The 14,284-nt window shown below is 47.6% G+C and overlaps 1 protein-coding gene across 2 annotated transcripts in view; it reads right to left on the bottom strand.

The window, feature by feature from the left end:
• Osbpl10 (oxysterol binding protein like 10) overlaps positions 1–14,284 on the bottom strand; it is a 247,782-nt gene that overhangs the window by 46,196 nt on the left and 187,302 nt on the right. For both annotated transcript variants that reach the window (XM_032911026.1, XM_032911025.1), the window contains one exon: positions 8,005–8,159. In XM_032911026.1, the coding sequence (XP_032766917.1) occupies positions 8,005–8,159 (155 nt within the window). The remainder of the gene's footprint in view (positions 1–8,004; positions 8,160–14,284) is intronic.

Here is a 14,284-nt window from a genome sequence, read left to right as displayed (position 1 = left end):
TCCTCTCTCTCCTCACACCGTCTCCTAGAGAAACGGGTTAAGGTCCTCACCTTGCCCAAGCCTGAATGAGACGCAGGGACTGGAATCACGGCAACTGAACCCGAGAAGCCATCTGAGTGTTTTATGAACTTTAATTAAGAACACTTTTGAAACAGGGTCTTACTGGCTGGCCCGGAACTCACTGTGTGGACCAGGCTATCAAATTCACAGAGATCCACCTGCCTCTGCTTCCCAAGTGCTGAGATTAAAAGCGTGCGCCACCACACCTAGCCCAAGATTTATTTATCTTGTGTGTATTCGAGTGGGCCACAGGCATGCGATGCTGCCATTCAGAGATAAGGGGTCGACTTTCCGGAAGACTGGGGATTGAACTCCGGTCATCGGGCTTCACAGCAAGTACCTTTACCCCACTGATCCATCTCCCCAGCTCCAGCAGGTAGGCCGGTTTAAAACCCAGGAACACGATTTACAGCACAGCATGAAAACGGAGGGGCTTAACTTCCCTTTGTCATAAAGATAATTTGGACTTATAGCTTCATAGACATCACAGAGCTATACTTTCTTGCAATATAAACTTCCATACTCTTAAACTTCTTAAAATCTATTAAAATGAAATATCGAGCACACTGAATGTGCTTCACAGAACATTAAAATGTTCTGAACACACCATTAAGGGATATCTGATCTTCTCAAGGAAGTCCTCTAGAGGGACAATAAACATCGCAACTAAAGACTTCAAAGTACACTTAGTGTTTACGTAAAACGGTATTCATTAAGGCACACGATAAAAGTTGGTTAAGTAACAAAAATTTTTATTTGCTACATAAATTTTGGTAAGGATTTTCTTCTAAAACAGATTCTAAAAAGAAATTAAGTTTTTACATTTTCCCTTAGTATTCAAGGGCAATAGAAAACAAGACATAAAAATACTTTATGCTAATCAAGATGTATGATTTTAAGTACATTTGGGAAAGTAATACAAAGAATCCTTTTATAATTGCTTTGTAACATTTTCTTGATATATGGAGGTTGCCAAGAATAAGTTTTCTGAGATACAAGTAACTCAATATATAATTATACACATAAAATCAAAATGCCTGAAAATGGTATTCATTAAAAATTCTTTTATGATCCAGATGTGATGGGGCACCCCTTTAATCCCAGCACTTGGGAGGCAGAGGCAGGTGGATCTCTGAGAGTTTGATGTTGCCTGATCTACAGAGTGAGTTCAAAGGATAGCCAGTTAAGAGACAGAGACAGAAAAGTCTGAGTCTGATGCCAACCTAGTGCCATGCTACCCAGGTTACCACAGTGAGACCTTATTCTTTTAAAAACTCATTTTATTAGATTGTTGCTTTTCTAGGAATACTTTTATGCTTCTAATTATAAACATTTAGAGCTGTATTTAATTCATGGGCACGTGTGTGTGTGTGTGTGTGTGTGTGTGTGTGTGTGTGTGTGTGTGTGTGTGTGTGTGTCTATGTGCATATGAGAACAAGCACCTTCAGAGGCCAGAAAGGGTATCTGATCCCCTGGAGCTAGAGTTACAGGTGCTTGTGAGCTTCCCGATATGAGTACTGGGGATGGAACCCAGGTCCTCTGCAAGAACAACCACCGAGTTTTCTCTAGCCCCAACATAAGGCTGTATCATTAAAGCTACGATGCACATCAAATCATGAGTGGATATGTTTGTCAAAGATCTTTACATCGTGGGGTATTTCCTCTTTGTGATGGGTGCTAACTCTGACCAGCAGCCAGAAGCAGCCGGGTCAGCTTTGGTAGGACTCTGTATGCAAAGGAAAAGGTCCGGGTCATTGACGCTACCAAGAAAAGAGAATCAATTCTCTACAGTGAAAGAGTGAATACATTTTTAAAAATAATGATTCCCATCAACTTCTGCAATGCTTTTTGCTTGGAAAACTTAAAATGTATATTCAAAGGGTTAAAATTTAAAAAACTCAGCCCAGTATGCGGAGGAAGTTTTGTGTGGTTTCTAACCTTTAGTCCGTAAGAAATAGACTTATATTCTGACAGAGTTAAGAGGGCCTGCTTCTGCTATTGGATGTTGAAGTTGTTAATCAACAGTAATTAAGTCCTGGTAGATAGCATCTTATTATAAAATGTCACATCTATATGTGTGGTGTATGGGCCTGTGTGTGGCATGTGGTCTGTGGGTCTGTGTATAGTGTGGGCCTGTGTGTGTGTGTTGTATGGTGTGTGTTGTGTGGTCTCATATATGGTGTGTGGGTCCATGTGTGTTATGTGTTATGTGGGCCTGTATGTGTTGTGTGTTAGGTGGTGTGTGATCCCGTATGTGGTCTGTGTGCAGAAGGTATCAGGTGTCCCCATCACGTTCCACCCTATTCCTTTGAGGCAGGGTCTCTCCCTAAAACTATTGTGATGTGTCTCAGCTGGGCTGGCTGCCAACAGGCTCCAGAGTTCTTCCCTCACCCGTCACTGGGCTAAAGGTGTGCCTTGCTATGACAGAGCTGGGATTCAAACTCAGTTCTTCATGTAGCAAGGGCTCTTAACCGCTAAACTATATCTCTAGAACCAGACTCTCACTTTCAATGATTTACTGTGATCTTGCGCATATGTTGGTGCGGGCGCAGGAGCTGGGGTCAGAGAGAAAGTTCCATGGTCACCTTTTCTCTTCCGCCATTGGTTCGGAGAGTCACACTCTGGTCACCGGCTTTTGCAGGAAGCGCCTTTCCCTGCTGAGTCACCTTACTGACCCTGAGCTCAATAGTTAACGTTGCTAATATGTAGGGTAAGGAAAAAATCTTATGATTTATATAGTACCACCTGCCCACCTGGCATGGATATGCTATAACGAGTCCCACACGAGCATCAACGTGGAAATGTCACTGGGAAGTTGGCTCTTTTTTTTTCCCCATTAATGATTTTCAGATCTGTTAACCAACCAGATAATTCTGTGCATCAACGGCAGTCTTCATGCTGCCAAATGGACTGAGACAAAAAGACACGGAGACAAACGCCCTCATATCCTGTGCTTTTCACTGCTGCTCAGTGCTTAGGACTGGAACCAAGAGCTGAAATCCGTCTGCAGTAGAGACGTGGGTTTATACAAACCAAAGCCACTCAGTTGGCAGAAGGGGATGAGGAAACGTATTGCTTACGCATGAAGTATGAGCTTAATAATGGTTGTTTAAAATGTGGCGTCGGAATATTCAAACCCCAAAGGCTTGGTTTTATTTACCTTTCTGTTCCTTATCCAAAACCTAAATTTCAAAAAGTGAAGAGAGATGATTTAATCACCACAACTGCTGGGGATGGTTTTCTAAAGAGACAGGTGCCCTTCCTTCCCCTCGGCCAGATTATCATCTACACAAAGGACCCCAAGGAACTGGAATTCCTCCCAAAAGTCTGTAGGAAGGGAGAGGCTGAAGTCTGGTGGCAGCCAGGAGTACCCTGCCACACACAGGAGATTTCACACAGTTCTGGAAACACACGGTAGGACCACCTTGCAGAACCGACTAGAGCTGAGACGATGAAGGGGCCCTTCAGGCGTTGCTCTGTAAGTAACCCCAGTAAAATCCGGTTCATTAAATTCCCGGATGGAATCACTTCCGCCATCTGTCCCTGTCTGGGCGTACAGCTGTCTCGTTCCATCCACCCAGGGAAAAGTAAGCCACAGACAGAGCAAAGGCAAAGTGCCCCAGCATCTCCCGCCCGTCCTAAAAGGTAAGTTTCTAGATACAGGGGGCAGAATAAAACCTTCTACGAACTAAATCTGAATTTCAAATAGGGTTACAAAACATAACCCACCACACTCCCTTCTAGAGCTTGGGTTTGACACATGCCCTTCCTTGAGCTTTGGTTCTGCTGGGAAGTAGGCAAACTAAACTTGAAAATACATGTGTGGGTCAGCACAATGGTTCAGAGGGTAATAAGGGTGCTTGTCGTAAAGCCTGATGCCCTGAGTTCGAATCCCTGGACCCATATGGCAGTACGAGAGATCTGACCACCGCAAACCATCCTCTTACCTTACACACAGCCTGTGTCCCCTCTCCCCCCAACATACACTAAATAAATGTAAAAAAAGAAAATGCATCTGTTTTCTCCATATCTAAGTTGTTTTACAGTGAGCCAGAAACCAGACTGGATGACCCAAGCCATAATCAAGAAGATGCCTTCCCTTAAGCTAACGCACAATAGCTACAATCTTTAAACAGTGTTCTGGAGCGTGGCGTGTGTTCCTGCATGCACACACACACGAGGACACCAGAGACTGGTGTTGGGTGTCCTCCCCTGGTGTTGTCCACCTCATTTTTTTTTTGAGCCAGTCTCTCACTGGACCTTGGGCACACGCATGTTACACAGGCTGGCCAGCGAACCCCAGGGATCCCCCTCCAGTCTCCAACCTCCCAGCACTGGAAATACAGACGTGCACCACCATGCCAGCTTTCACACGGGTGCTGGGGACTCAAACGCAGGTCCTCGTGCTTGAGTGACCACCACATTACCAAGTGAATCATCTCCCCAGCCGCTTAAATTAGTTCTTCATCGAGGACCACTCACGGAAGTGCTCTATACCAACACAGACAAGGAGCCAAAGGCGCGTCCAGCCTTGAGAAACTCCCCTTCACTCCTCCTGCAGTTGGTTTCTCCTGCTTGTATAGGAAGAGGCAGTGGCCACACTGTGATTCATCAGACTGGAGAACTATTAGGTGGGCCTTGCTAGCTGCTTCGACTAGTAAGTGGGGGGACGGGAGGGAAGGATGTTGAGGATTATCTGCCAGGGCTGTCACTGAGGAAAAACGAGGGAGCCTTTACAAGAGAACTTTGATTCTCCTCTCTCTAAAAGCCATCACCACCCCACCCCACCACCACAAGTCTCGATTCGAGGGGGTCACATGACTGTGTTGTACATCAATCTTACAAAAGGATGAAGGCAACAGGACAGCCAGAAATCAACAGCTCATTCACGTTAATTTTCAGATGATTTTTTTAAGCTGAACTTAGTATTTTTTTGTATATGTATATAATGTGGGCTGCGTCACAGGGGAGGCAGGTACAAGATAGAGTGAGGCTTGTCTTTGGCCGAGAAGGATGGGCAGGAGAAAAGTTTGAGGGAAGGGGAGGAGACTGGAGGGACTGCAGGAACAGACAGGAGACTGCAGAGAAGTCACAGAGACAACATGGAGGCTGACGCTAAGACTCCACTCTGTGTATTTACAGGTTGTTATGAATGTTCTTAAGGGATGGATGTGTACAGGGCTGTGTATGTTTAAGTGGGCAATCATATCTTATCAATTGGATCAGAGGTTATTGTGTTATGTGAATTTGGGAGAGTGTGCGGGACACCCTGGAGTTGGGATGTGTGTTTCTGGCATGGAAACCTGCCTTGGGAACTGGATGGGTAGAGAGCTCAGAGAGAGGCCTTCGGCAGTGTGATATGGGATGGCGCACAGCGGGTGAGAGGCGTTGCTGACTGAGATATCTACCAGATGTCTTGAGGCACTGCAGTGACAGATCAGTGGGGGATAAAAGACAGTTTTTTATTATATTTTTACAACAATATATTTACAATATATATGTATGTATGTATGTATGTATGTATGTATGTATGTATGTATTTAATTGCACAGCTGGCGAGATGGCTCCCTCAGAGGACTAGCATTCAGGCCCCAGCATCCACGTCAGGGGACTCACAACTACCTGTAACTCCGGCTCCAAGGGGATCTGACACCCTCTGCTGGCGTCCTCAGGCACACGCACGCGTGAGAGCCTACTCACACACACATATACACCCTTTATTTCATCTTTCAAAAATGCTGTCCGTTCCATGTGGAGGTCGGAGTACAACTTGGAAGAGTTGGTTCTCTCCATTCATCTGGTCCTGGGATGAACTCAGGTCGTCAGGCTCGGTGGTGGACATCCCACCAGCCTCAGGAGCAGGAACAAAGCGTACTATCTTCTGTCCGTGCTACTGATGGGTGGCGTAAAGCGGCCTACAACCTTAAGTAAAAACACCAGGCCGGCCTCTACCTTTAGAGGGCAGGGGACACGGCTACCTGGGAAAGGAAGAACAAACATACAGGGGACCCATACGACAAAAATGGATGCCCCAGACCTCCCTGGGATTTACTAGGCTCTAGTCTCTGAGAACCTGAGGATGCAGCTGGGAATGAGAATACAAAAGCAAAGGATTATGGGAACGGAAGGGTGACTCAGTGGCTGCCGACAACCCAGACGACCCAAGGTAAACCCCTGGGACCCACATGGTGGAAGGAAGGAAATAACCCCGCGCGTGCACTGCAGCATTCGCACACGAGTGTGCTCACACACACGACCTCTCTCACACACGGTGAATGAAGGTAACTTTTTTTTTTTTAACTACAAAAGTCAGTTTTAAAATGGTCGCCAAGGACTAATAACTCTACCCTTCTGACTTCCCTTCGGAGTAAAGCTTTGGGTGCATACTGTGGTGCGACACAGCCCTAAGCACACAGTTCTCTGGGTGAATGGAGGGTATTGCATGTGTTACGTATGTATCTCTTAATTCATTGTTTTGTGTAACACTAAGCATGTGGAGGTCTGAGGACAACTCTGTGGAGCTAACCCTCTCTCACCTTTACCTACATGGTTCAGGGATTGGGCTCAAGCTGTCAGCCCGGCATGGAAAGTAATTTTATCCGCTGAGCCATCTTCACGGCTAATTAATTAACATACCCTTTATCTTTCTGAGTCAGGGTCTCATGTAGCCCAGGCTAGTCCAGAACTTGCTATGTAGCCAAGGTTAACCCTCGAGCTTTTGCTCCGCCTGCCTCTGCCTCCCAAATATTGGGACTACAGGTGTGCACCATCGTGGCCAGCCCGTTGTGTTTAAAAAGAGCTTTTGTAGTTATTCACCCACCCTCAAATACCAGTCCACCCGGTCTCCTGAAGGACACGGGGCTCCCAATACAGTCACCAGCACAGGTTGTAGCCCCCAACATCAGCTGCATGTCTGTCTCAGCCTGAAACTCCTTGCGGCGTCACAGGCCAAAGTTCACATCCCTACTCCCTCCAAACCCTGCTCGGGCACCTGGAAGAAGTGGCTGAGATATACATTAGCAGAGGGCTCCTCCTCTGCAAAATCCACACCACTAAATCACTGCCACAGGGTATCAGACGGTGATGCTCGTACGGGAGCAGTTCACCACAGCCACCCTGTGGAGAACGCTGCCCCGGGACTTTTGCCCCTTTCAAATGAATACCGTGAGTCTCCCACAGTTTTCAGGCTAAAATTATTTCGATGGAGATTAAGAACTATTCCTAGTGGTTAAAACTGGCCTTAGCCTGACTCAAGGTGTCATCTCAAGAGAATGCGTGCGCACACCGAACTATACATATACATATATGTGCCATTCTTGACACAAAACAAATTTGGCGAGAGGGACACAGCTCCTTCCAGTGGCCACTCAGAAGCAGAATTAGGAACGAGAGCTGTGGCGGGCAGACGGGAAGTAGAGGTCCTTGCAACCTGCAGGATCTGGCAGGTGGCCAACGTCTGCAGGGGACGTTGTCCCTGCTGCACGCAACGCCAAATGAGGACATCTCATCCCTGGCCTGCTGGACGCATGCAGGAGTCAAGCTTGTGAGGCAGGAGCTTGGACAGCATGAACCATATGGAGAAGCCATAATTCAGGGCAGCAGCACGATATACAATTGCTCCCACTATGCCAATAGGCATGTTTAGACACTTTTAGGGTCTGTTAGAATTTCTCTCTTCCACTTTAAGTTAAAATGAGGCTCATTTCAATCAAAACCAGAGGCTCCTCACTGGTAGAATGGCAACTGGCTCCGGGCAGCTGCCAGACAGAAGGACAAGGGGGAGCTCCAGGCAGGTAGGGAGCTGAGTTTTGTCTCTCCAAGGGATTCTTGCTATTGATACCATGCCTCCTCTTAAAGCAGGGAGCAGGCTATAAATGAACTCACTCGCTTCCTAGACAAGTACTAACACAAGCAGTGGGTGTGCTGGGAAAGGCCTCCGCTTACCTCTGGCTCCGGCTGTGAGCTGTGCTCCTCTTCGGCCGAGTTCGGTAGAATCGCCCAGGTTATGTTGGCACTGGCTGAGGGCAGAGAGCCGAGGGTCCCATTTTTCAGTTGGTCTGTGGACTGTGACGTGGGCCCATGCCATCCCAGGATGGACTCTGAAATAAAGAGCTAAAGTGACGCTAGAGAGTCTCCAACGAGCCTGCGAAATATCCAACTGGTCATGTGGGGGGACCCTTGTGTCATGGGCCCCGGGACACACACGGCGGGGTCTGTTTCTAAGGAGGTACCTGACTGCATATAAGAGACATTTTCCTACAGCATCAGGACCAGGGTCATCACAGACTGGGAAGAAACAGTTGTCAAGTATCTTTCTCACTTTGACTTTGTCCTCTTTGTGGCCTCTCAGGGGACCTGAAGCTTACCAAGTTCAGCTAGGCCGACTGAATGAGCACCAGGAATCCACCTGCCTCCGCCTCCTCGGGGCTGGTATTACAGATACACACCACAGCACCCACCCCGCTCTTTGTATGGATGTCTGGCTCAGACCCCAGCCCTCACGCCACACTGGCAAGCACTTTACCAGAGTCACCTCCGAACAGTTCTACCGACGCCAGATAGTGACGGAGACTTTTAACCTGCAAAAATAATTTATACTACTTCACAGTAAAGACCAAGTCACGTGATCAGATATAAGCTGCCCGAAATGTGGTCTGTTTGCTATTCACACTTCAGGAAAGATGCTCACAGGGTGGGCACACACAGCTGCTCCTGTTGCCAGATGTGGCCAGCTGCGGTGGATATTAAGAAGGCCCATCCTGCAGGGCCAATATGCCTGGTCCATTCTAGCAAGAAGTAATTCTTACAAGTAGCAGCCTGCTAAGCCCAAAGCATTTTTCTGATCTTCCTTCCCATGGGGGTGGGGGAGAGTTTCTCCTCCAATATGATTTTATGGTATATTATCTACTACTACTACTACTACTACTACTACTACTACTACTACTACTACTACTACTACTAGTACTACCACCACCACCACCACACCATCATGAACTTATTAATGAAAATGGGAATAATCACAGGTGGATTTCTTATATTTTGGGTTGTGAGCCTAGCCTTTAATGGCTGAGCCGTCTCTCCAGCCCCAAAGGTGGATTTCTTTACCCCAATCTGGCAAGGTGGATAAATGGGTCTTCCGGCCTAGAGATTCACAGTTCTCCACCTGTGAGAAGGGGTACACGATGGGAGGGAAGATAGGCTGGGGGAGGGGCTCACTCATCCTTCGGGTCTCAGGTGTTTAATTCTCAAAGCAATCCTGCCTGCCGGCGTCCTTTCTGAACTTGCTTGGAGAAAAGTACGGAAGTGGACTAAAGCTTTAGCATCTGGGAGGATCTGATTGGTGGATATAAGATAGCAGCAAAAATGGGTCTGTGTGTGTGTGTGTGTGTGTGTGTGTGTGTGTGTGTGTGTGAGAGAGAGAGAGAGAGAGAGAGAGACAGAGACAGAGACAGAGACAGAGACAGAGAATGTGTATGTGGGTGTGCATGTGCATATGTGTATGTGTGTATATGTGTGTGTACGTGAGTATATGTGTATGTGAGTATATGTGTGTATGTGTATTATGTGAGTGTATGCATGTGTGTATGTGTCTGTATGTGTATATGTGTATTGTATAAGTCTATATGTGCATATATGGGAGTTGCTGAGTGTGGGATTATCCAACCAAGCACACTTGTATGTCAAAATTTCTCTTCTCAGTGCCATGCTCCATACATACATATGTAGGAGACTACATAACTTTGCTGCTTAGGCCCCAACTGTAGTAAAATGTAAACCTCGAGGCCTTCTCAGCCCGAGAGCTGGCGGGTTCCCCCTCCTCTCCTGTATGTTCCAGATTCGCTAACATCAAGCTGTGTTCATTACCACCTCAGAGCCTTTGCACATTCTATCCCTTCTTCCCAGATGCTGCTGCCCTAGACCTATTCTGGGGAGGGTGAGTTAGGTCAGCTAAGCACCACTCGCTCAGAGCTCCCGTGGAGCCCCTAGTGTGAGGGGCAACACAAAGTCATGGGGAGCCATACTGCAGCTTACTGTATCACAGGACCACTGCTGTCAGGGTTCAGCCAGGGCATGCACAGGACCCACTGCCGTCTGGGCTCACCCCAGGCACACAGAGGTCCCACTGCTGTCTGGGCTCACCCCAGGCACACAGAGGACCCACTGCTGTCTGGGCTCAGCCAGGGTACACGCTGGAGTCTTGTCCCCTCTTTCTTCCCTAGAATCCCAGCTTCTGGGAGGCGGAGGCAGCACTGTCCTTGCTCCCAGCTGTTCCCAGCACCTAGACTGTGATTGGGCGGAGCACATACTTGGCTTCATATGTGTTGGTTGAGAAATGAGCATTAAAAGTCATTCAGAGAGGTAAATTTCACCTGAGTAGCTTTTACAGCCTCTCAAAACTCATACAGGCCAGAGAAGGGTGGGAAGGGCAATCCCGGTTGCTAGGGCCTGGGAGTGGGTGGGAGGCATGAGGGTTAGGGCTCAGCAACGGAGCTTTGGTTTTGCAAGATGAGATCATTGGGGGGTCAGTTCACAGCAATGCAATACAGTAACACTGTTAACTATCAATAACGCTATTAACTCAAAAGCCAGGATCAGCCATGCTGTTTGGTTGCTTACAGTGCTTGTCTGGTGGGCAGGAAGCCCCAGATTCAATTCCTAGCACCACAGAAGCCAGGCATGGTGGTCCACTGCTGTGGTCCCAGACCTCAAGATAGAGTAGGAAGGAGGGCCAGAAGCTTAAGGCCATCCTTGGCTATACGATGAGTTTGAATCCATCCTGAGCTACATGAGACCCTGTGTTAAAAAGAGAGCAAATGGGGCTGGAGAGGTGGCTCGGCAGTTAAGAGCACTGGCTGCTCTTGCAAAGGACCTGGGTTCAATTCCAGCACCTACATGGTGGCTCCCAACCATCTGTAACCCCAGAGGCTACAACGCCATCTTCTGACTTCCATGGACACCACGGATGTGTGTGATTTCCACGCATACATGCAGGGAAAATGCTCATGTGCACAAACCTTTTTCAAATACGTGAATGAATAAATAAATATGGCAGAGTGTGGAGAAAGTCAGTCCGTCTCGTGGTTTAGTCTCACTTGCCTAGTCCCCTCCCCCACCCCCACCCACGCTGAATCCTGTTTGCAGGGATTCAATGCTCACATCCCCAGGCTATTCAGATTTTGGTGTCTTAACCTCTAATCTAACGAGATCTGGAGTGAGAATTTTCTAGAAGTAATTGGAGTTGAATGGGATCATCAGCGAGGACCTTCATCCAACAGAATCAGTGTCTTAAAAAAAGACCAGAGCTTTCACTGCACAAGCACAGCAGGTGGACGCTCATGGTGGGGGAGGGTGGTGGGGGAGGGCGGTGCTCATCAGTGGGGAAAGGGAACCCCCACCAGCTGGAGCCTGGCTTGGATGCCGAGACTTCGGCACTGCCAGATATACTCGTCTGTTGATTCAGCCTTGGCAACTGCAGCACAAGCTGACTGAGGTCCTTTCTATGTAAAATTTTGATATTTTGTTCATTGTTAGTTTTGCATTAATTTCATCTCCAAATATGGCAAGTTAAAGCATCGCTTATCACAGTTCCTGAGATGTTTTTACATTAAATGTATGCACACACAGCTGCAGTTCTATATGTGTGTGCACATATATATACACACATACACAAGTGTGCACTCCCACATGTACTATGATGGTCAGAAGACAATTTACAGGGTTTGGTTCTCTCTTTCTACCATGTGGGTCCCAGGGACCAAACCAGGCAATCTGGCTTGGCAGAACATTTACCAGTGAGCCACCCCAGAGCCTAATTCCTAAGATTTGGGGGACTCAAATTGTCCACTCAGGGCTATTGTCTTATTGGTTTTACCTGGTCCCTGGACTAATGATAATTTTTCTAAACATAATTATATATCTCACATCAAAGTCAGAATGATTGAACTAACCATTGACATGTAGAGAAATATACTACTATGAAGGGTGCCAACAGAAAAGTGCTTGCTAACAAGTGTAAAGTCCTGAGTTCAATACCCAGCACAGTCATATGGATATAACATACCCACAGGAATAGCCACACATGGCAGTGCCAAAAATAGTCCTTGTCTACTGATCAGAGAGCTCAAGTGTGCCCAGTCTGCCTCACTAACGATTCAATACACATGTGTAGTCTGGCTTTGGTAAGTAGAAAAATAAAGGTTTAAAAGGCTTGTTAAAAACAAAACAAAGACATACACAACACAAACTACCTTTGTGGCTTATAGTTTCTCCAAAAATTCGAAGGCAGGGTAAGAGGAATGCGGTTTTTGTAGGAAAAACAAAAAACAAAACAATGTGGATCAAAAAGCACCAGGTACGTATCAGAGATTCTGCAGGCCAGCAGAGAAAGAGCAGACTGCTTTTTCCTTCTCTTTCTTCTCCCTTTCCTGAGGCCAGGCTGGTTTTAAACTCACAATCCTCCTGTCTCCCAAGTGGGGGAACCCAGGCGTGTGCCACGGTACCTGGCTCCACATGCAGTTTTAAAGACAGAAGTTTGGCTGAGATGCCTTAGTCAGTCCTGGGTCTCCTAGGAGCCTCAGGGTGCTGGGTGCCACCAGCCCTCTGCCCAGAGGGACGAGAGATGTCCCCAGGAAGCCTCACCTGGGGTTCACAGTGACCTCGTCTCTCAGGTTCAGTGAACCATCTAGGGGTTTCAGAGTCAGGCTGTAACTGCCAAAGTGGATAAAAGTGTGAGGCATATCTGAGGCAGAAAGCCAGGGTGCCTAACTTGTACATGTGAGGAGGAGGAACCTAAATGGTGTGCACACATGCAAACAGAAGCTAGAAATGGTGTGCACACATGCATGCGGAGGCTGGAAATGGTGCGCACACATGCATGCAGAGGCTGGAAATGGTGTGCACACATACATGCAGAGACTTAAAATGGTGTGCAACGTGCATGCAGAAGCTAGAAATGGTGTGCACACATGCATGCAGAGACTTAAAATGGTGTGCAACGTGCATGCAGAAGCTAGAAATGGTGTGCACACATGCATGCAGAAGCTAGAAATGGTGTGCACACATGCATGCAGAAGCTAGAAATGGTGTGCACACATGCATGCAGAGACCAGAAATGGTGTGCACATGTGCATGCAGAGACCAGGGGAAAACGCTGGCTCCCAGTCCTCAGGCGCTGCCACCTTGTATTTTTGAGACCATGTGTCTCTCTCATTGGTCCTGGAACTTGCTGACTGATCTAGCCTGGTGGGCCAGCCCCAGATTCCTCCTGTTTCTACCTCCTCAATCAAATGCATGAGCCGCATGGCACCAAGGCTCCCCCCACCTTTCTTTTTAACAGGAGTTTGAGGACTGACCTTGGGTCCTCTCACTTACACCACAAGCACTTTGTTGACAGAGCCATCTCCCAGACCCTGGCTGACTGCTTTCTTTATGGAAAAATTGCCACTCAAGAACTTCATTTTGACTGATTAGAAAGCTCACCCATCTGAATCACACCTCGAGGTTAGCCTGTAGCTTTTCCTAACTGTCTTACTGACAGACGGGCATGATCGCATTTCTATCCTGCCTTAAAACCATAAAATAGAAGTGGCTGGCAGTGGGGCAGCTTTACCTGAAGAAGGGAACAGACAGAAAGGGCAGGCGCTGAGTGGAAGAAGAGGAGAAAAGGGAAATAGGCGCCCAGGAAAGCCAAGAAAGTGAGCATCACCATTAATCATTTCCAGTGGGACGTGCTTATCAACAGCACTTTCCAGGAATCTTGGGAGAGGAGGAGAATGTTCTGGAACATGAGAGAGGGACCGTGGACCGACTGCCTTCTACTCCAGCTTTCCTGTTACCTGTCTTGTTTCGGTGCTCATTCAGGCTCACCTGAGTCACTGTCCTAACAGAGCTATCCCAGCACTCCCTTTTCCAAGCCTACTCCGTGCCCAGCAGGCTGGGAAGATCCAGCTCTGACTCGGAAGCACACCGAGCAGTTACAGCCCCTGCCTGGAGCTGGATCTCCACGCCCTGAGCAGTAAGCCAGGAAGTAACCAACAAGAAAGAGAACAAAGTCCTTTGATCCCCCAATCCCTTCAATTCCCCTCCATGCTGGGAAGCCAAGTGCAATCCCAGGTCCAAGCCTGTGGGCCTGTGTCTGCTCACTTTATATAGATCTAGGGCTGAGGAAGACTCTCAGCCCCTCCTAACCAGGAATGGAGAGAGAGCTGCACACTTCAAGCCTTGA

This window comes from Rattus rattus, chromosome 8, assembly GCF_011064425.1.
Source record: "Rattus rattus isolate New Zealand chromosome 8, Rrattus_CSIRO_v1, whole genome shotgun sequence".
Taxonomy (NCBI): Eukaryota; Metazoa; Chordata; class Mammalia; order Rodentia; family Muridae; genus Rattus; species Rattus rattus.
The sequence above is the reverse complement of the archived record's forward strand: the minus strand, read 5'-3'. Positions and strand labels throughout refer to the sequence as shown.